General features: G+C 41.6%; 1 protein-coding gene across 1 annotated transcript; it reads right to left on the bottom strand.

The window, feature by feature from the left end:
* Positions 1-7,463: 7,463 nt before the first annotated feature.
* On the bottom strand, positions 7,464-20,878 carry ZNF114 (zinc finger protein 114). Its single transcript, XM_064489469.1, has 4 exons — positions 20,642-20,878; positions 20,458-20,558; positions 13,183-13,309; positions 7,464-10,178 (listed from the first exon to the last, which is right to left on the bottom strand). The coding sequence occupies exons 2-4, from the start codon at positions 20,458-20,460 to the stop codon at positions 8,989-8,991; spliced, it is 1,320 nt and encodes a 439-aa protein (XP_064345539.1). The 5' UTR covers positions 20,461-20,558; positions 20,642-20,878; the 3' UTR covers positions 7,464-8,988.
* Positions 20,879-23,790: the final 2,912 nt, after the last annotated feature.

Raw genomic sequence — 23,790 nt, 5'->3', positions numbered from 1 at the left:
TCTACTGAAACTGGGAACTGTATCAGTCAGAACAGGCTGAGTTATGTTGCAGTAACAAGCAACCCCAGAATCTCAGCGACCTAATGCAACAAAGGTTTATTCCTCCTAGGTGTTACTAGTCCATTGTGGGTCAGCTAAGAGCTCTGTTTCACATCATCCTTGTGACCCGTGCTGATGGAACAGCATCTATCTGGAATGTCACCAGTCCCTGTGGTGCTCAGAGAGAAAATGGCAAAGCTGCAATGACTCTTAAAGCTTCTACCTGCATACGATACATACTGCTTCCACTCACATTTTTGAATGAAGCAAGTTACTTGACCTTCCCTGACTTCAAAGGAGGATGAGAAGTGCGATCTTCCTGTGTGTTTAGAAGAAGAGAAGGATGTTTCTGGATGGTCCTAATGCCTGCCAGAGAGTCCCAGAGATAAAGCAGAGTCTGTCCCTTTCCTGGGGGTGGGTTTGGTTGAAGAGGGATTAACACCATGGATGACGCCTCCTTGTCATTGAGTCATGTCTGAGGCCCTGTCAAAATGGAATCCAACCCAACCCAAACAGATAACCCATCATCCACCTTCCCAATACAAGAAGATAATACTCTTGGCCTCGTTTCCTTTAAAATGGGTTGACGACAGTACCTACCTCAAAACGGCTTTTTGTGAGGATAAAATGAATTGATACATGCAAAGCCGTAGACCAATATCTGGCCTGTAGTCAGTGCTCAAAAGTCCCTGTGGTTATGAGAATGACGAGGATGAAGATGAAAATTAAGGGCATGTTTCTCCCTATTCAGATGGTCCAGGCTTCCTCTGGCTTCATCTGACCCTACAGTCTGGTGAGGCCTTTCCTGTTTAACAACCCGCTCTTCAGGAAAAACAAACAACCCTTGACTTGTAGTGTTTGCCCACTTCTGTTGTGTAAATACTGTCTCCCAGCATGACTGATTTCAACCCACCCCTGTGAACCTAATGTGGAATTGATCCCAATGCTCAGATCAGTCCTTGTGAGCTGGCCTGTGCTGCCCAGCACTCGGGGCCTGCCCCTCCTCCGGTGCCTCGTCCCCAGTAATCATCCCTCCCTAGACCCCACCCTCCTGTAACTTCCTCCAGAAGACTCCCGCTGCTGACTGAAACGAAGCGGCCTTGAACTTTGGAAGAACTTCCAGACCTTTTAAACATTGAAATTGCCTTAACATTTTAACAGCACAAGGCTCAGTTTCCAATGTGCAAAGCTTAGGGTCTCAACAATTTTAAACCTTTAACAAGAAAAAGAACAGGAAGAGCAACCTGTTTGGTACCAGTAAGGAATCCTGATTAAAAAGAAGGCTCTATGACATTTCTCCAAAGAAGACATCCAGATGGCCAATAGGCACATGAAAAGATGCTCAGTATCACTAATTATTAGAGAAATACAAATCAAAACTACAATGAGGTATCACCTCACACCAGCCAGAATGGCCATCATTCAAAAGTCCACAAACGATAAATGCTGGAGAGGGCGTGAAGAAAAGCGACCCCTCCTACACTGTTGGTGAGAATGTAAATTGGTGCAGCCACTACGGAAAACAGTGTGGAGATTCCATAAAAAACTTTGCCATCTCTGAGTGATATCCTCCTCTTTCTCTCCTAAGACAGGAAAATAGGCTGAGAGAATCCAAGCCTTTCTCCCCCAAAGTGGTTTCACAGACCCCCGTGACAGGAGGCATTCAGCCTCACCTCAACTCTCAGCCACCCCCAGGGTCCAGGACCCTCCTCTGCTATCCCCTGGTCCGGGGGCTGGGCTCACCATTTATAGATGGTCCATCCTGTGCCAGCAAGCCCAGAAGACATCTGAGGCCACTTAAAGAGAAGTTGGACAATCAGACCCAGAATCCTCTTGGTTCCCAAGCAGGACAGCACTTCCCTTGATGTTATGTCATCACATCCCTATGGCCCAGGATGGAGAGAGGGATGGAGAACGCAGGCTTGCTGGACCAAGGCTGTAGCTAGGAGACAAAGAGTGGTCCCCTGATACCTGCTTTGAGGTGGGGGTGATTGTTGTGGTGAGGGTGGCGGTGATGGTGGTGGTGATGGTGATGGTGATGGTTGTGATGTCAGTGATGGCCATAGTGGGGATGGTGGTGGTGATAAAGTGGTGACTTTGGTGACATTGGTGATGATGGTCATGATGGTGATGCTGATGGTGACAGAGAAGGGGATGTGGTGATGATAGTGATGATGATGATGGTGGTGGTGATGATGGTGATGGTAGTGATGATGGTGGTGGTGATGATGGTGGTAAGTGATGATGGTGGTGATGATGGTGATGATAATGGTGATGGTGGTGGTGAATGGTGCTGCCAGTTTTTGGTAATAATGCTGGCAGTGCAACTGATTGTCACCTCAGCACAGACTCTTTATGGCCATCTCAGGTTCATTTTGTTACATAGGAAGACTTGCATTTTCAAGCCTGAGCTTGAGAATGTAATTTACATTAAACAATATAAGAAAACAGCAGACCAGTGTAGCTTAATCTTACTGGCAAAATGGAGAAAGGACTAAATGAAATTGTACTCAATAGCAATGCAATTTGGAGCATTTAGTGATTTTTCTCCTTCAAGAGTGAGGCAGAAATTGGGACTATCACATACAACCTGTGTGGCTTTGGACAAGTGCCTTCACCTCTCTGAGCCCAGTTCATCTTGAAGTCAGAGCTGGGGGAAAATCCTGGAGGCTGCACAACGTGGTAGAGAAGCATCACTGGGGGTGTGGTCTGGTGCTAACTTTTTCTCCATCGTAATCTGTGTCAGCTGAAAAAATAAAAGGGCATACTCTAGGACACTGGAAAACACTATCCTAGAGTATCAGCGAAGATTCATTAGAGAGTCAGGAAGTCAATTTAAGGGACTCCAACACTTAAAAACAGGAATAGAGTAGAATAAAAAACATCATGCAGTACAGGGTGGTATTTTGTGAAAATATGTGGATGTGAAATGATTTCTTGCTGTGCATCATGGTCAGAAAAGTTTGGAAGCCACTGGTAGACAGCAGTGATTCAGACAACTGTCCATTAATACACCCGATATCAACTCCCTTTCTGATGCAGATTCCACTTCGCCTGACAAAGCAAACGTTCCCGGTCTCCCGGTGGCTCGGTCTCAGCAGGACTCCGCCGCCAGGTGGCGCCAGTGCCCCGCCGTAAGTGGGTTCTCTCTCTTCTACTCGGAAGGCGCAAGCCCGGGATTTCCTTCGGGTTCCCTCTCGCCCCGAGGATCCAGTTTACTGGAACTATAAGCCCTGACCAGGAATAGAGCTCCCTTAGCAGAGCGCAGCAGGAGGGCTCAGGCAGTCAAGAGGGATGTGGCCATCTTCAGATATCCAGGCATCCCCTTCATTCCACAATATTTATTAAAAGCCTCTGTTCGCAGGACGAAGTCCTCCCTCCCTGAGCTCACATCCCGGAGGGGGAGGACAGACAAGATGCCAAATTCACGACCCAGCCAGTACAAAGAGTCCTCCTCACCTAGTCTGCTTCGAGACAACGCTGGGCGAGTCCTGCCGGCTGTGTGAGCTCAGGCAGCTTGCTTAGCTTCTCTGTGCCTGTTTCCCCTGCTATAAAATGAGACAAATATCACCCACTTCATAGGGTTGTCGTGAGCATTAAATGAGTTAAGATTTGTAAATAAAAAAGGCCTGATAAGTTTGTTAAACCAAGTGTTTAAAATTCGCATTTTACAGATGCAGGAACTGAGATCAGGGCATGGGGTGGAGGAGGGAACCCCCAAAGTCACATTTTCCACCCCCACATTTGAGTCCAGGGGTTCTCACTCCCAGCCAGGGTCCTTTTCCTCTGCACAGCGCTCCCTCGAGTTGCGAGTGGACCCAGTTTCCCCTGCATGGTCTGGGGCTAGTGAGGAGGAGCCTGAACGCACCCAGATTCTAGGACAAAGCAGTGCATCTGGGAAACGCAGTCTGCGGGGCCGAGGGCGAAAGGGCCAAGCTGGAGAGTCTTCTCACCCACAGGGTGGGTCTCTTGGTCCCAGGTCTTCCCCAAACGCCAGAAGCTGAACTTAGCAGAGCTTTTGGGTGCCACACAGCTGCAGGCTCCCAAAAGAACCTGTGATATATATATATTTATTTATATATTTAAATTTATATATATATTTCTCTCCTTGCCTCATTTCTTCCTCCACAGATTCATTAAAGTGCGACTTACAGACAGTAAAATCCACCCATCGGCAGTGTACAATTCAATGATTTTTCACAGATTTACAGAGTTGTGCAATCATCACTATATTCCAGTTTTAGATCATTCCCATGATCCCCCAAAGTTCCATCTTGCCAGCTTGCAGTCAATTTCCTGTCCCACCTCCAACTCCATACAAACACTGATCAGTTTTCTGTCTCTAAAGATTTGCTTTTTCTGGAAATTCCATATAGATGGAATCATGCAATCTTATTTTGTCTGAAATATTTTTGTACTGAACATATGCAGATCCTCCAACCCAGCCATTCCACCTTAATTGTGACTTTTACACATACCCACCTTTGCAAAATCAGTTTCAGCAGCAATGTTTGTATTATTTACAATGAGAAATATCACAAGTGTCTCTAAAATGAATTTAACTGAAAAATAACCTACAGGGCAGTGAAAATGAAAGATCAAATGTTACCTGCAATGCACTTGGGTTAATCTTTCTTTCTCTGAAAGAAGCAAGACACAAAGAAATATTCAATGGGATGCCATCAGACATAGTATACAAATCAGCAAAAAACAGAAAACATGATACTTAGGGATTTAGGTGGTAAATGTAAAAATGAGCAAAAGAAAGCAACATAAATGTCCATCAATAGATGAATAGATAGAGATGTGGCATTTATATACAATAGTCATAAAAAAGAATTAATATTTGCCATTTGCAACATCATGGGTGGACCCGGAGGGTACTACGCTTAGTAAAATAAGTCAGACAAAGAAAAACAACTACTGTATGTTATCACTTATAGGTGGAATCTAAAGTAAAACAAATGAATGAACAAAACAAAAGAGAAACAGACTCATGGATATAGAGAACTAACTAGTGGTTACCAGTAGGGAGATGGAAGAGGGAAGGGGCAAGGTAGAGGAAGGGGATTAAGAAGTCCAAACTACTATGTATAAAATAAATAAGCTATGGGATATATTGTCCAGCCCAGGGAATATAGCTGATCTTTTATAACTTTAAATTGAGTATAATCTGTAACAATATCGAATCATTATGTTGTACACCTGAAGCTAATATAATATTATAAGTCAACTATACCTCAATAATGAAAAAAGAAAATGTGAGACCAGGTGCCTGGATGACATATATATTGAATATCTCAAGTCTAAAGTGGAAGTTTTTTCTGGAAAGTATTATAGAGTGCTTTACTTGCTACATGGTTTTTTGCTACTAAAGTCCACCTGGGTAAAACTCAACTATATATGCAAAAAAAAAAAAAAAAAAAAAAAGAGCAAGGAAATGAATTATCTAAACTGTAAGATAGTGTTTTCCTCTTGGGGGTTGGTGGGTATGTGAGGAATCACTTTACTTTTAACTGTATATGTACCTTTTCACATAATTTTAGGTAGCCATATTTTTTCTTTCTTTTTTTTTTTAATTGACATATAGTCAGTTACAACATGTCAATTTCTGGTGTACAGCATGTTTCATTCATATACATACATATATTCCTTTTCATGTTTTTTTCATTATAGGTTACTACAAGATATTAACTATAGTTCTCTGTCCTATACAGAAGAAAGTTGTTTTTTTAAATCTATTTTTATATATACTAGTTAATATTTGTAAATTTTGTACTCCATATTTTCTAATTTTTTAAAAATTGAGAAGAAAAAAGGAAAAAATCAGGATAGAGAGAGCCATACTTCTATATATTTTTGTCTTCTCCACAAGAATGCAGATGCTAGGAGTTAAAGGCTTGTTTTGTTCTTTCCTTGAGGCCAGGGGTCAGCAAATTCTGGCCTCTGGGCCAAATCAGGCCTGGCCTAGGAGCTAAGGATGGTTTTACATTTTTAAATGGCTGGGAAAAAATAATCAAAAGAAGAATATCTCATGATATGTGAAAATTATATGAAATTCAAATCTCATTGTAAATAGATTGCACTGGAACTCAGCCACATTCACTTGCTTACACGTTGTCTGTGGCTGCTTTGGCTTGTAATGGCGGAGTGGAGCAGTGGACACAAGCGACTATAGGGCTGGCAAAGCCTAAAATACTCTTTGGCTCTTTAGAGAAAAATTTGCTGACCTGATCTAGCTCCAGAGTCTATCACAGCTCACAGCCAAAGGAGATGCTCAGGAAAATGCATCCAATTAATAGTAGCAGTCTTGAAAGCCTAAATAACTTAGTGTTAAAGCTTTTATTTTGGTCAGTTACTAAGTTTGATCTTTCATGTATGTACTGGATGGGAGAATGGCCCCCAAAGATGTCCACCCTCTAAGCTCTTGAACCTGTGAATATGTTACCCTACATGGCAAAAGGGAATTAAGGCTGCAGGAGGAATTAAGGTTGCTAATCAGCTGATCTTGAGAGGGAGGATGATTCTGGATTACCAAAATGGGGCCAATGTAATCACAAGAGTCCTTATAAATGGAAGAGGAAGGACTCTTAACAGGAGGGGGACTATCAGAGGGATGTGATTTGAGGACTCAACCACTGTTGCTGGTTTTGAAGATGAAGGAAGGGGCCACAAACCGAGGAATGCCAGCAGCCTCAAGAAGCTAGAAAAGGCAAGAACATGGATTTTCCTCTAGAAGCTCCAGAAAACATAGCCCCGTGGACACCTTAGTTTTAGCCCAATGAGACCCATTTTGGACTTCTGACTACCAGAAATGTAAGATAATTTTGTGCTGTTTGAAGCCAGTATGTTTATGATATTTTGTTATAGCAGCAAAAGGAAACTAACATATGTAGTGAATACTGAACTTGACAATTCATTGCTTTGAAACTCAAAAGAAGCCATTTAACATTAACAATTTTCCTTATTTCTAAGTGTTAGTCTCCTCATTTATAAAAAAAGATGCTAAAAGTGTTCATCTGTGGAATGGTGGTAAGTAATAAGGTGATATATGTAAGTACATGCTCATAGTAAGAGGCACATAAACTTTCACCTTTATTACATAAATGAACAAAAAATTACTGTTAGTAGAAAAGATGGTTAAAACATAGATACCTTTGATAAAGGAAATGCCCAAACTCCTATGCAACTAATAACATTGTCTCCAAATACATTAAACAAGAATTGACAAAACTAGATGATTTTGATAATCAACTTTTAGAATGGGTTATTTTATTATAAACTTGTTCAGTGAGTAAAAAATTTTATTTGTAAGAGATTGCAAAACACTCTTAAGATTGACCATCCAAATACTGAACTCTGAGCCCACCCACCACCAAAGAATGTATAGTATTTTGAAATACACAGAAGAAATTACAAAAAGCTGGGCACACACTAAGTTTATTGTTTCACAGTTAACTCTGAGTTATAAAATGCTTCTTAACAAAATTAGGGGTTTACTTCATATAATAAATCTAGAAATACAGTCAGTTACAGCCATGGACATCGCAAAATAGGCCATTGGAGACTGAGAAATCTTTTATTTGAGGGTAGTGTTACTGGGACCATGACCTTCATTCCAAAGATCCTGGAGTTGTTTGTGCTAACTCAGGGGATATCACCCAATTTCCAGAAAGAAACAAGGAAAGAGAGAAAAGGGAACGTGATTAAGAGAAAAAGCGTAAAGGACACACTGACCTTTCCAACAGCTCTGTAGGAATCCAAACTAGTGAATTCTGCCCTCCTCATTGGCCAGGGCTATAAGCTCTGCTCACCATCAGTTATAAAGCCCGAGAAATGCATTTAAAAACATAAACAGTGGGACCACAAGGAGGGGGGTGAGTACAGTTCAGGGGGGAGGGTAGAGCTCAGTAGCAGAGCGTGTGCTCAGCATGCACAAGGTCCTGGGTTCAATCGCCAGTACCTCAGTTAAAATAAATAAATAAACCTAATTACCCCCCAAAAAGGAACCACCCCCAAACAAAAACAAAAACAAATCTATGTTCCCTTAGTAAAGAAGATAAGAATGGATATGGCCAATGACAGAATCTTCACATGAGACCAAAATCAAAGTCGGGACAAGTTCCTCAATCAGTATCATAAAGATCACACACCCTGACCATTATGTAGTCGAATCATGACCCATAACAACAAATTGGCAGTAGTGGTGCCACGGAGCTTCGTAAACCCGAGTCTAAATTAAATGCAGCTCAAACAGGGCTTCGTGTGGGTGAGGTGATATGTAAGCAAATTGTAATGAAGCTCTTGTGCATCAAAATTCACACGGCAGAGCTGAAAGGGTCCACAGAAGGGTAGTCATTACCTCACAGGATTTTATTAGGAAAGAAAAAATGGAAAAGAATGAAGTTCAGTTCCGACCGAAGGCTAAGACAGTGAGAATGACAGCAGTTGTAACATTTACCACGTTTCTCTCCTACTTGTGCCCTGTGAGTGAAGAGAGAACTAAAAGCTTTCTCACATCTGCCATGATGAGGGTCTCTGTCCGGGGTGTGGTCTCATGAGTGATGTTAAGGGATGAGTGTTTAACGTTAAGGAGGCTTTCCCTACATGGCTTACTCCCCAGAGAGGTCTCTGCAGTGTGAGTGCTTATAGAGACTGTAAGGTTGCGACAACACTGAAAGCTTTTCCATATTCCTTAGATCCATGGGGTTTCTCTCCAGGGTGAAGGCAGGCGTCTACTAAAGATGAATGTCGATGAAAAACATTCCACAGACCTTCTTTTCACAGGGTTTCTTTGAATTTAAAACAGGTGAATCCTTCCATTTCTGTAGCATCCAAGAGTTCAGGGAAGACTTTTCCATGTTTGTGATCTCACTGAGCTCCCTTCCAAGATGTCTTCCTTATGCCAGTATTTCTGAGAAAATTAATGAAGGTTTCCCCACATCCTTATCATCCACAGGGCCTCTCTCCACTGTGAGTCTTCAGGTGGTTTTTAAGTCTTGAAGAACTAATGTACCCTTCTCCACATTCCACACATTTGTAGGGTTTCTCTCCAGTGTGAATCCTTATGTGTTCATTAAGCCTTGTGGACTTAATGAAGGCTTTTCCACATTCCTCACATACGTAGGGTTTCTCCCCAGTGTGAATCCTCGTATGTTCATTAAGGTTTGAGGACTTATTGAAGGTCTTCCCACATTCCTTACATTCAAAGGTCTTCATGATGTGATTTCTTAAGTGTTTATTAAGGTGTAAGAAATACCTGAAGGCTTTCCCACAGTCCTTACATTCATAGGGCTTCTCTCCGGTGTGAATTTCCATGTGTCTCTTCAGGGATGCCTGATACACAAAGGCTTTCCCACAATCGCCACATTTATAGCTTTTCCCTCCCATCGAAGTTCTCCTGTGTGAATCAGAACTTGGAACACGGGCAAATGGTTTTCCCCTTTGACTATTCTCATTATTTGTCTCTGCCATGCAGGGTTGCACCTGCACAGCCCAGAGGGAGTTATTTTGGAAGCTGTTTTCATCCTGATGAGAGTCATGACTTTTCTCTTTCTTGTGAGTCATGTGTGTCCCGAGGGAAGTGTCTTCACCTAAGGCTTTTTTTCCACGTGGAATGAATTCATGAACGCTAACCCCCGTATGCATTTCATTACGCAAACGAAGTACACCGTTCTGATTGTCGATCTGTCTGTTTGACCCCAGCTCCGTCTGAGTTCTTGCACGTGGAACCAATGGGATGTTTTGCCACAAGACTCCGTCATATTCATTGTTTTCATAGATTTTTTGATTTAAGACAAGAATTTGTTTCAAAATATTGGAGTCATGCGTGGGGGTCCGTTTTCTTGTGGACTCTTCCTGTGAAGGTATAAGCTTTGGGCCAGATTCAGAGCTGTCCCTTGTTTCACAGACTCCACCTGGGGACTCACCTTTCCCGTGGGAGGCTGCAACTTGCTTCAGCTTTTGCCCCCTCTGCTCCCGCGGCTCCTCTACTGGGTGGTACTTCCAGTCTCCTCCTAACTCGGAGATCTGGGAACTGCTGCTGGCCAGACACGCTCTGTTCACTTCATGAAAGGTCTTTTTAGCAAGGCTGTCCTGCTGAAGGATTGAGTCTTTGGTTTTCTGTCGAGTTGCCCAATCTAAAATAAAGTGGCACAAAATGTTAGCTCTTTGTTGAAAGTAAAGGCGGGTTGAGCAATTCCACTCCTGGGCATATGTCTGGAGAAAACTATAATTTGAAAAGATACATGCACCCCAATGTTCACAGCATCACTATTTACAGTAGCCAAGACATGGAAAGAAACTAAATGTCCAATGACAGACGACTGGATAAAGATGTGATACACACACACACACACAGACAGACATATACACACATACAATGGAATACTACTCAGACATAAAAAAGAATGAAATAATGCCATTTGCAGCAACATGGATGGACCTAGAGATGATCATACTAAGTAAAGTTAGACAGTGAAAGACAAATATATAATATCACTTATATGTGGACTCTTAAAAAAAAAAGATACAAATTCTATTTACCCCAAAACAGACACATGGACATAGAAAACAAATTGGTTACCAAAGGGGAAAGGGCAGGGAGGGATAAATTAGGGGTTGGGGATTAACAGACACACGTTACTATATATAAAATAGATAAACAACAAGGTCCTACTGTATAGCACAGGGAACTATATGCAATTTCTTGTAATAATATATAATGGAAAAGAATCTAAAAGAATATGCATATATATGAATAACTGAATCACTTTGCTGAACACCTGAAACTAACATTGTAAATCAACTACACTTCAATTAAAAAAATGCATTTAAAAAAAAGAAAAGTAAAGGTGGGTTGGAGATGACCAAACAAGCAAATGGTGGTGTGGATCTCTTTTCAAATGTTCCCTCAATGCCTGTGAGGAAAATGTGAAAAGGAAGAAAGCAAGAAGCCAGCAGAGAAGCAGAGAGCGACACTGGACTTGGGCTGTAGCAGGAGTTTGGCTACGCTCAGTACAGTGGTTCAACACACTCAGCAAGTCGCTGAGAAATGGTTCTTCAGAGACTGATGGTATGATCAGGAATGCTAAGTGTGACAGACTTGGACCGAGAGTCTGTCATGGACTGACTTTATGTCCTCCCCCTCCCCAAATTCATATGTTGAAGCCCCCACTCCACAACGTGATGGTATTTGCAAGTGGGGCCATCAGGAAGTAATTAGGTTTAGGCGAGGTCATGAGGGTGGAATGAGACCCCACAATGGGACTAGTGTCCTTTTAAGGAGAGGAAGAGACACCAGGGTGCTCTCTCTCTCTCTCTCTCTGCCTTGTGAGGACACAGTGAGAAGGTCGCTGTCTGCAAGCCAGGAAGAGGGACCTCATCAGCAATGGAATCTGCCAGCACCTTGATCTTGAACTTCCCCGCCTCCAGGATGGGAGAAATAAATGTATCTTGTCTCAGCCACCCAGGGTGTGATATTCTGTCATATCAGCCTGAATGACTAAGGCAGAGGGGGACAGGTCTTTTTCTGGGAAAAAAAAAAGAGAAAGATTTGAGAGGCTGAAAGTAAAAAAAAAAAAAAAAAAACCAAAACAAAAAAAACTATACATAACTGGAGAATCTCATACATAGATGAGCCTTGGTTTTCAGATGAAACAATTTTTTTTTATGGAGATGAAATTCATTTAACATCAAATTAACCAGTTTAAAATATACAATTCAAGGGGGGAGGGTAGAGCTCAGTGATAAGAGTGTGTGCTTAGCATGCATGAGGTCCTGGGGTCAATCCCCAGTACCTATTACAATAAATAAATAAACAAACCTAATTACCCCCTCCCCCCACAAGAAGTGTACAGTTCAGTGACATTTGGTACCAAGTTGTAAAACCATCACCTCCATTTAGTTTCTGGACATTCCTCCTCACCTCCCACCCCTAAAAGGAAACCTGGTACCTATTAAACAGTCACTCCCCATTTCTCCCCTCCCTCCAGCCCCTAGCAACTACTGATTGACTTTCTGTTTCTAGGGATTTACCTATTTCTGGACATTTCATGTAAATGAAATCCTACAATATGTGGCTTTTCCTGTTTTTCTTCTTTCGCTTAACATATTACTTTCAAGGTGCATCCACGTTGTAGTGAGGGATCAGAACGTCATTCCTTTTTATGGTGAACAATATTCCATTGTGTGAATAGAGCATATTTCGTTTCTCCATTCATCTGTTGATGGACACTGGGTTTGTTTCCACCTTCTGGCTACTGTAAATAGCGCTATTTACATATGTGCACGTAACTGTCTGAACACCTCTTTTCTTTCTTTCTTTAATTCTTATTTTTTAATTGAAGTGTATGAACACCTGTTTTCAATTCCTTTGGGTATATACCAAGGAGTGGAATTGCTGGCTCGTGTGATGAGTCTATGTTCAGCTTTTTGAGGACCTGTTAAGCTGTTTTCCACAGTGGGTGAAACTGAGTTTTAAAAAATTTTCTTTTTAAAAAACATTTATTTAGTGGGGGAAGTTTTTTAAAAACTTATTTTTTTTAATGCAGGTAATGGGGACCGAACCCAAGACCTTGTGCATGCTAAGCACGTGCTCTACCACTGAGCTGTACCGTCCTTCACCCTAAAATGGATTCTCAATCAAAATTTCCACGTTGTAAAATCCTTCCTCATAAGGATTCATATCTGCCTGGTTCCCCGGGGTGATTTTCCCCTGCTCTATTCCCAGATCCACTTCTTGCTCCAAATAGAAGATTGGATGGGGTTGGCCTAACTGCGATCCCAGTGACTGGAAGATGGGAGAGCAGGAGACGTGGGGGAACGATGGGCGCGCCCTTTGGTTTGCAGGCGTTCTGAAGCTAAGCAAGTGACTTTCTCACGAATGCACTAAAACTCCGAGTTCCATGTTCACCCACCTAAGGATCCTCCAGAGGCTACTAATCATGAAGAGAATCAAAATTTAATGCAAAGGACAGATTTCCAGTTTCGTGGGAAAAATGCTATGGTCGCCACTTGAAGGCAGCCGTCGTGTGTCGGGAATTGAAAATGCCCGGCCGGATTCCCAGCTGGTCCCTGCACCACAGGAGGTGCCTGACTCACACGAGTCCCATCCGGGACCAAGTGCAGGATGGGCATCCTTACCCACGCAGGCCAGGTTCCTACAGTTCTCCAGTATCACGTCTCTGTAGAGTTTCCTCTGGGCGGGGTCTAGCAGGGTCCACTCCTCCTTGGTGAAGTTCACAGCCACGTCTTCGAAGGTCACCGAGTCCTAAACATCAGTTGGGTATTGTTATGAGTTGAGTTGTGTCTCCTCCCAAAGGTATGTTGAAATCCCCGCCTCAAACCGCCCCCTCCAGCCCACCCCGGCCAGCACCTGTACCTGTGACCTGATTTGGAAATAGAGCCTTTGAAGATGTAAACTAGTTAAATGATGAGGTCAACTTGTCTATAAAGTTGTCCCACCTCTAGTTTGAAGCTAAATTTGGCACAATTTACCAAAATTTTATATGCATTCACCCCTTGAGCCAGCATTTGCACTCATGGGATTATAGTCCTAAACTACCCTGGCCAAAAAGCCGAATGATGTATGCACTTATTTATTTTATTTATTTATTATTTTCTTGCAGAGTTAAAAAAAAATCTTTATTGAAGTAGAGTTGATTTACGATGTTGTGTTAGTTTCAGGTGTACAGCATAGTGATTCAGTTATACATATATATATATATTCTTTTTTGTTATAAGTTATTACAAGTTATTGAATATGGTTCCCTGTGCTATACAGTAGGACCTTGTTGTTTATTTCATATATAGTAGTTTGTATCTGCTAATCTCCAACTTCTAATCTAGCCCTCCCCCTCTTCCCATTTGGTAACCATAAATTTGTTTTCTGTGTCCGTGAGTCTGTTTCTGTTTTGTAAATAAGTTCATTTGTGTCATTGTTTGATTCCACATATAAGTGATATCATATGAGATTTGTCTTTCTCTGCCTGATCTCCTTCACTTAGTATGATCATCTCTAGGTCCATCCATGTTGCTGCAAATGGCATTATTTCATTCTTTTTTATGGCTGAGTAGTATTCTAATGTATGTATATATCACATCTTCTTTATCCAATCATCTGTCGATGGACATTTCATTTGCTTCCCTGTCTTGGCAATTACATAATTATTGACTGAAGGTTATTTATAACAGCAAAAGATGGGAAACCACCCGCAAATAGTCAATAAAGGAAGATGCATAAAAATCTATGCTGTAGCCACAAAATGAAGAACTACACAGGTAAGAATGAGGAAGAGCCTTTCCATATGCATATAAAGTGAAATCATGTGGTCTCCAGGTTATATTTTGTGTTTTTAAGTGAAAAGAAAAAAGGGCACAGAACATGTATTGCAAACCACATAAGGAATAGGGTGGAGGGAAGAGACTGAAGTAGACTTGTTTAAATATAACCTTGCTGTACAGATTTTATTGGGGAACCATGTAACATTTAGTTATTCAAAAGTAAGAAAACCAGGGGGTGTCAGGGTATAGCTCAGTGGTAGAGGTCCTGGGTTCAATCCCCAGTACCTCCATTAAAAAATAAAAATAAAAAATAAATAAATCTTATTTATAAAATCAAACAACAACAACAAAAAAACCCAGAAAGCCATTCGGAAAATGAAATAAATGCATATATCAAGCTGACAGGTTAGCCACTTGGAGTAAAAAGTTCATTTGAAGGAGTCTACAACCTCTAGACTATATGTAACAGTCTATTGTTCAAAAAGAAAGGAAATCATATTTCATACCAAGTGGCTTTACTGCAACAAGTAATATTTGACACTGTTTCTTATAAATATTTTATATGCAGGATCAGGCAAAGGGATTATGTCCATAATTTTAGGAAGCAAGATTTTTCATTTAAGAAGAAAGATTCAAAGAAAAAATTTAAAAAGTTTAAAAAATGTTGAATTTATGGTCAAATAATAGCACAAAAATGCACACACACACACACACAACACACACACGTATTTCTCCTTATTATTCTGCACATAAACAGGTGCAGAGAAAATGCTTACAAGAATTAATCAGCAGGAAGGAAAGAGGAGTGGCTGATGCAGGAACAGGAAATACAAAATGTGTGTCTGAGATATCCTGAGGTGCTAGTCGGCAGAGAAACCATCCTACGCTGTGTTAAGAGGATGCAGAGGCCAGCTGCAGGAGTCTTCCAACGGCTCAGTTTAGGATATTCTGAACCACAAAATTGCAACTGATTGGAATACCCTGAATACTAAAAATACATAAACTCATAATGGCACCCAGAAAGGGAAAACCAAAGAGGGGGTGAAAAGAGAGCCTTTCTCACCACTGGAGACCATAAGGAGCATTAGTCCTTATTCTCAAACTTGTTTAATAAAGAGAGAGAATTAAGTCTTCACTCTGTCTTTCCAGTAGGAACAGTACTTGGGAGTAACTGAGTAGCCCTTGCTGAGGATGGAAAACTTTACAGAATTCCAAATAAACACTTAGAAGAAATGATCACATTTGAAGACCATCATTTCGCAACCCAAATGAAGTAACTGATTAAAAAAAAACAATGGATGCCAAGACACGGGGGTAAAAATATGAAGGGGACGGGGTTATACTGCAGGGTACAAGTGTACCACTTGGATCATTATTTGCTGGATAATAACAACTTTAAGAAGTGGGAAAACCACCAGTAGACGTTAGCTTTGCCCACACTGGGGCAAGAGCCATTATATTTACACTGCCTAAGGTGTAACATCCCAACAATGTTCACCCTGATTTCAATCACTCCTGGAGGTCTAATGTTCAACTGCACAAGGGAGCAGTCACAAGACCCCGGTGACTTCAGCCGCGCAATATCCTGAACACAGGGAAGTGGGTTCACGTTCCACCATGAGATCTGAGGGAGAAGCATCACCTACGCATGTGTTTGCATCCTGCTTCAAAGAAACTGAACTCTGAAAGAAATAGTTTTGGTGGAAACTGGTGAAATTCAAACTTTGACCAGGTGTTAAGAATGATCATTTTCTTTCTTTTTTTCTGATACGATATTTGGGGTCCTGGATGCCCTGATTTCTAGTGATGCATTCTTTTGGGTAGTTAGATCATTTTGTATTGTGAGTTTTACATTTTGTATTTGTACTTTGAAAAAAAATTTAAAATTTGAGACATCAGAATAGAAACTAAAAATATATACACATTAAGTATTCATATAAACATATACAATCTATATACAAAGTCAGAGGCTATGAGGGAGATTGGTATGTATATTTATATATTAACTATATCTTCATAAACATTAAAGGATGTATTATATATAAAATTTATATATAAATAATAATTATATAGTCATATTACATTATAATTATATCAACATAGTAATTATACAATTAATATTATATATTCATATAGTATATCTGTATGTAACTTATGAGAAAATATAATAAATCATTAGCATAATGTATAATTTTATAATTTTTTTACATATAAAAGTTTATGTATAAAACTTATTTGGATGTAAATTAATATATAATCATTTTGTGAAAAATGTATTTTATACTGAAAATCTGAATATCACCAAATCTACTACCCAATAATTCTGCTCCAAGATATATGTTGTGGAACTGCCGTTTCAAAGCCTGACAAGCACAGGAATCACCTGGGGATCTTGTCAAGTGCAGAGCTGGATTCCCCAGGTCTGGAAGGAGGCTGAGAGCAGAAATTTCTAACATGTTTCCAGCAATGCCCATTTTGCAGGACTTTGGATGGCAGTTTGAGCAGCCAGGTTGTAAAGAAAGCTCTTCCACAGGAAAACCAGGTCACCTGGACAGGAACGACCATGGCAGTTCTGTGTAACCAGCAGCAAAGTTGGGAACGGGTCCAGCGTTGCTAAACAACAGAGGGAGAGAGTGCCGTAGCCTGCGGGGGGCTGCGTGCATCCTGAGCGTGAGAAGAGCATTGTGGGAGTGCCAGATTTTAGGGGAGACTCGCCCAGGTAGAAGGGGACACGTGCCATGATATCAGAAAGCATCTCTCAAGTGGTTCAGCAAAAGCAAAAGCAAAACCACCACCACAAGAAAACAACCCCTGTGCCTGCGAATTTATGTTACTACCTGTTCGCACAGAGGCAAACAAGGCAGGGATCTGGAAGGTGAACACAGGTGAGCACGTATTCATCAACACACAGCAAACAAGGCAAAGACGTGTAAGCATATGAGAACGTACGGTACATACAAACAGCAAATAAAGCAAAATATTTTTAAAAATTGTGAATAGTTGTGGTTACTTGGGTATTCATTTTCTTCTTTTCATTGCAGATCTGAAAGTGCTTAAAAGGTAATTTGGGGGAGAAAAAGGGAAAACCAAGAGGAAGGCTAAGAGAAAATTCAAGACAGTGAGGGGGTGGGTATAGCTCAGTGGTAGAGCGCGCACTTAGCAGGCATGAGGTCCTGGGTTTAATCCCTGGTATGTCCATTAAAAAAAAAAGAAAGAAAAACCTAATTACCTTCCCACCCAAAGCAAACAAACCAAAGCTTAGTGGTACAAAAGCGTATTCTTCTCCTGTTGTGTTATTGTAAACAAAACTCCAGATATCATAGTATTTTTCTTTTTTTTTTCTTCTTCTTGCATTTCATTCTTAAATACTCGCATTGCAATCTCTAAAGCATGAGGCATCTTAAAAAATGTAATCGGACAGCATCACACTGCGAAGTCCCAGCAGTAATGCTTTTATAGAAGCAGATACCCAGCCAGTCTCCCAAACAAGACCCTCATGTTATATTTGGCACTCAAGTCTTTAAAACTCTGTAACAATTGTCCCTTATAGAGCTGTGGAAGGCTGTACAAGTAGCTCATTTCTATGAAACAGAGGGAAAATGAGGAACCCTGAAGATGTATGCAAATACCTATAAAAGCGGTTCCTTCTGGGTGGCCAGGAGCTGGGAACAGGGTCAACAAAGGCAGGACGGAGGAAGGAGTTCGAGGTTTGGCCTAATCATTCCAATTTTTGAAACACACTGATCTACTACATGTTCAAAAAATAAACGGTTAAACGAAATACAGTTGACAAATAACTTACAATGCAATGGGTTGGATTTTTTACTATAAAGTCTTATTTTCCAGTTAAAATTGGAATTCCATCTATTTGAAAAATTTAATGGCCTCGACATTTCAAAAGTCTCTCGGAGCACAAAGATGTTGCCAGAAGTCAGGTGTTCTTCCAGTAGGAACTGTATTCCCACAGCTTTTTTTTTGTTTGTATATTTGTTTTATTTTCTAGAGGGGAAGTATTTATCTTTATTGATTTATCGTTTTATTTATTTTAGTGGAGGTACTGGGAATTGAACCCAGGACCTCGTGCACGCTAAGCACACGCACTATCACTGAACTACACCCTCCCTCCCACAGCTTCTTAAATACAGTGATTCCATTTTATAAGAAAGATGCAGCAGTATTACTTTGGTATAAAAAAATTCAAATATGTATCTTGGGTCCCAACTTCCCCTTGTATTCTATTCACTACTTTGGAGTTCCCATTACTCAAGGTTTTCACAAAACAAAAAGAAATGTAACACTCAAATAATTATAAAGTTATTGAATGCTTGGGCAAGCTAGAAATTACAGGCAGCCCTCACACTATGAAATGATGTAAAATCAGCCTAGCCATTCATCAGATGGAGATAGCAAAGTCCAAAGAAAGCCAGTTGCAAAGTCAAAGGAAGTTTTTTTGTTGTCGTTGTTGGTTTGTTTCTTTCTTACTGTTTTCTTATTCATTGCGAAACTTCATCTTCTAAAAATTGAAGACGGTCAAAAATGTTGCTATTTGAAGCCAAGATATGGAAGCAACCTAGATGTCCATCAACAGATGAATGGATAAAGAAGACGTACACACACAATGGAATACCACTCAGCCATAAAAAAGAATGAAAATTTGTCATTTGCAGCAACATGGGTGGACCTGGAGGCTATTATACTAAGTGAAATAAGTCAGACAGACAAAGACAAATACTGTATGTTATCACTTATATGTGCAACCTAAAAAATAAAACGAATGAATATAACAAAACAGAAACAGAGTCACAGATCCAGAGACCAAGCTACTGGTTACCAGTGTGGAGAGGGAAGTGGGGAGGGGCGAGATGGGGTAGAGGGTTAAGAGGTACAAACTACTGTCAAAATTTATTCAAAATAAATAAGCTACAGGATATACTGAACACCACAGGCAGTATAGCCAATATTTTAGAACAACTATAAATGAAGTATAATTTATACAAAATTTTGAATCACTATTTGTACACCTGAAACTAATACAATATTGTAGATCAATTATATCTCAATAAAATAAGAAAGCTAAAAAACGTTGCTATTCGATATTTGACATCATATCAATAGGAAAGGAACTCCCACTCTTGCCTGGGGGATCCAAGTCACTTTGACAGAGAAGCATGCACCCTACCACTTGAGCTATACTCTCCCCCAAAGACGAGATGTCATTCCCCTTTGTCTTTTTTTAAGCAGAGGTACTGGGGATTGAACCTAGGCATGCAGTCTACCACTGAGCTATTACCCTCTGAGCCTTTTAAAGAAGGGCTTCATTTAGATTTAACTTGAACTCCACCCTTATCCTATCAAGACCCCATCCCTTCCTTTATTTGTCAGGTTCCTTTCGGGTCCACCTCCCCCAGAGTAATAAGCCAATACAACCGGGGCCCCAGTTTTGTCCCTGGTGATCTGAGGCACGTTATCTGGGGAGAATGGCGTGGGGGCGGGGGTGGAAAGAAAAAGAACACATAATTCCGGGTCAGCTCAGGCAAGCCGGTAGAAGGAAAACGCCCATATCTGGCAGATGAAACACATCTTCACCCGCGCCCGGAGCGTCCTGTTAAGCGGACCTCACTGGAGAACGCGAATGATAAACATGCAACTTGTTCCGACCGCAGGGTTTGTCCCGCCATCCCCCTGTCAATTTCCCTTCAACCTGTCCTTTTACAACCGCCCTCTGAGGTCTCAACTCACAAAAAGAGTGTGCCCAGAGGGCCCAACTCAAACCCCGAAGCTTTTTCTCCAGGGGAACAGAACCCAATGAGCATCCTATCAATCTGACTGGGCCCCGAATTTTGCAGCTCACGGTCACCATAACCGACCTCAGCCCATCTGCAGATTCAAATAACACAACGCCCGCCAGCGTTGCACGCGACTAGCCCCTGGCCGGCGCCCAGGGACGGGAGCGTCCTGCGAAGTCGCCGCCCGGGGATGAGAGAGCCCCTTCTCCTTGGGTCTCAACGCGGGGGGCCGCTGGCGGCTTCCCTCCCCTCCCGGGTGGAGAGAATCCGGCTTTCGCAGGCCGGCTTCCCGGAACACGACCCGGTCCCGCCCTGCGCGTGGACTCGTGCAGCAACCGGGCAAACTCACCATTTCACCAGCACCGGCTCCTAGACGTGTCCCAAGTGCTCATTCCGGTGCTAGACGGTTGCAGGGCAGCAGACGGGAGGGATGGAACTGCAAAAATAATACTGAAATAAAGAAATAAAAATAACGCCCTGCCCCGCCAGGGAGGATTCAAGACAGAGTTCCATCCAGCCCAGGTAGTCTGTACCTGCTTCCAGACCCCTCTCCTCAAAATGGACGGCTTAAGGAAGGGGAGGAGGAGGAGGAGGAGGAGGGGCCAAGCAGGAAGGGATCCCGAGACCGGGACCCTTGCCCGCCCCCGGGAAACCTCCCGGAGCCCAGGGACTGGCCCCACCCCCAACAGATTCGCATTTCCTGCAGAACTTTCTCCCCAGACACTCCTGATCCTGGAGCCAGCCGGACCTGCTAGCGCGGGTAGAGCCTCCTAGCCTCCGGCTCGCACTGTCCCCGCCCCCTACCCCCTCCCCACCCCGCGCCCGCCGCCGGGTTCCCAGCCCGGGAAGCTGATCTCTGCAGGGCAGCGCGCCTCCCTGTGGGCTCTGTGTACCCTCTGGAGATGACAGCCACTTTCCGAGGAAAGGAAGGGCCTTTCCTCTACGCTGAAAAATGGCCGAAACACACTTAACAGAGGGTCCTCAGGCTCCCTCTTGGGCCCCTCCCCACCGCCTCTTTTCTTTTGACCGCTTACCTGCCTGTCCTGTCCAGGTTTGCCATGATTCCAGATCCACTTGTTCATGACAAAAATGAAGTCTTTTTTGTAAGTGATGGAAGAAATGTTCACATATTGAGGTCTGGGGAAGTCACTTTGGCTTAAACGTGATTTAACTGGAATTGGATGCTAACTAGAACAGCCTGTTCGTGGGGTATCAGACATACATTGTACATCTGCGTTAACCATGAAAGAAAAGGGTTCATTGACCAGAAGTAAAGAATGTCTTTTTAAAAGATAGATTAAATGCCTCCCTTCCTGGGATTTGGAATCATCCCACTCCTTGGATGCTAAGATGCCCTTCACAGGAGCCAAGGTCATACTGAATCCCCTACGTGTGTACTGATTCTTTTTTCTAATCTTAAAGGAGTGTACACCTGTCGTGTTTGATATTCTTTGTTCTAAGATAAAACTGCTGAAACCAGAATTCTCTGGAACAGTTCCTCAGAGCTATCTGAGAGAGGCTGTGTCCTGGGCTATAGTTCTCAGTTTGGCTCAAATAAAACTCTTTTCTATTCCTGCTATAGATTATTTACTGATTATTGGCATCAACATAAGTAAAGTTTTTTTTTTTAATTGAAGTATAGTCGATTTACAATGTTGTGTTAGTTTCTGGTGCACGGCATACTGATTCAGTTATGCATATATATGCATATTCTTTTTCACTATGAGTTATTACAAGCTATTGAACATAGTTCCTCAGTAAAGTTGTTTTGATAACAAAATATTAAGCCACTAGGACATGGACCCCATTCCCTCCGACCCTGTGAAAAAACCAAGACTTTTATAAATTGAGGAGTCGCCTTTTCTTCGGGTACCCTACAATGTACAACCACTGAAATTTAACAGAAATTAAAGCCTTTCTCCTCTGTTTGAGTCACTCATAGAATTTTTTGACAGTCTCCAGCAAGACCTGATTTGCATCTTTTTTTTTTCCTCCTGAGGAGGAAAGAGTGAGGCCAGCCCCACCAGTTGCTTCAGCTGAACCCCTTTCTGGTCAATGAAATTATTTATTTTTGTGAGATGTCTCTTTATGTCTAGTAAGGTAACCCAACCTTAAAACTCACATTATCTAATAGTCATATATACTAAACTCATTTTCCCTTTTTTTTTTAAATATTGAAGTATAGTTGATTTACAATGTTGTGTTAGTTTCTGGTTACAGCAAAGTAATGATTCAGTTGACTGTGGGGTGATGGCAGCCAGTGAATAAAAGCCCCAGCCTCCCATCCTCTCTTGAGATTGGTCTGAACACATTGTATGCGGCTCCTCAACAGACCCCCCAAATGATCATCATGCCATTGACTTTTTTTTAAAAATTGAAGCATAGTCAGCTACAATGTGTCAATTTCTGGTGTACAGCAATGTCCCAGCCATGCAAACACATACTTAAATTTGTTTTCATATTCTTTTTCATTAAAAATTATTACAAGATATTGAATACAGTTCCTTGTGCTATATAGAAAAAGTTTGTTTTTTCATCTATTTTTATATAACCACTAGGATAACATTTGTGTGGTAGAGAATAACCTTTGTTTTGTTGGAGGTTTACAGGGACACCATGACCTAGCCCACGGGGAGGGCTGCAAGAACAAAGAACGCCTGCAGCAAGAAGATTACAACAATCAACCACACCCTCTCCCTTATTTTTTGTATAAAAGGAGCCTGTATTCTGCCTAGAGCAGGATGGTTCTCCAAGACATTACTCTGCCATTGTCTCGGTCTGCTGGCTTTCCAAATAAAGTCGCTATTCCTTGCCCCAACACCTTGTCTCCCGATTTATTGGCCTGTCGTGTGGCGAGCAGAAAGAGTTTGGACACGGCAACCCTTTAACATTTGTTGTAAAGCTGGTTTGGTGGTGCTGAAATCTTTCAGCTTTTGTTTATCTGTGAAACTTTTGATTTCTCCGTCAAGTTTGAATGAGAGCCTTGATGGATAGAGTATTGTTGGTTGTAAGTGTCCCCCTTGCTTCACTTTTAATATATCATGCCACTCCCTTCTGGCTGTTAGAGTTTCTGCTGAAAAATCAGCTGATAACGTTATGGGAGTTTCCTTGTATGTTATTCATTGCTTTTCTCTTGCTAATTTTAATATTTTCTCCTTATCCTTAATTGTCAATTTGATGACTATGTGCCTTTTTGTGTTTCTCTTTGGGTTGATTCTGTGTGGTCCTCTCTGTGCTTCCAGGACTTGCGTGACTGTTTCCTTTTCCAAGTTGGGGAAGTTTTTGGTTATTCTCTCTCCAAAATTGTTCTCGGGACCTTTCTCTCTCTCTCCTCTTTCTAGGTCTCCTGTAATGCGACCGTTAGAGTGCTTCTTGTTGTCTCAGAGTTCTCTTAAACTACCCTCATTCCTTTTTATTCTTTTTTCTGTTCTGAAGTAGTGATTTCCACTAATCTATCTTCTAGCTCACTGATCCATTCTTCTGCCTCATTTAGTCTATTCTTGGTTCCTTTTAGTGTATTGTTCATTTCAGTGATTTTATTCTTCAACTCTGTTTGGGTATTCTTTATATTTTCCAACTCTTTGCTAAAAACTTCGCTCTGTACATCTATACTCCTCTTGAGTTCTCTGAACATCTTGGCCATCATTACTTTAAACTCTTTCTCAGATAAATTACCTATCTC

This window comes from Camelus dromedarius, chromosome 9 (genome assembly GCF_036321535.1).
Source record: "Camelus dromedarius isolate mCamDro1 chromosome 9, mCamDro1.pat, whole genome shotgun sequence".
Classification (NCBI taxonomy): domain Eukaryota; kingdom Metazoa; phylum Chordata; class Mammalia; order Artiodactyla; family Camelidae; genus Camelus; species Camelus dromedarius.
This window is presented reverse-complemented; position numbering and strand designations above follow the sequence as displayed.

What these genes read in the sequence shown, in the direction of transcription:
- ZNF114 (XM_064489469.1), bottom strand. An exon ending in TAGGAACCTGGCCTGCGTGG is followed by an intron (nt 10,179 to 13,182) that starts GTAAGGATGCCC and finishes ACTTTATTTTAG; the next exon opens with ATTGGGCAACTCGACAGAAA.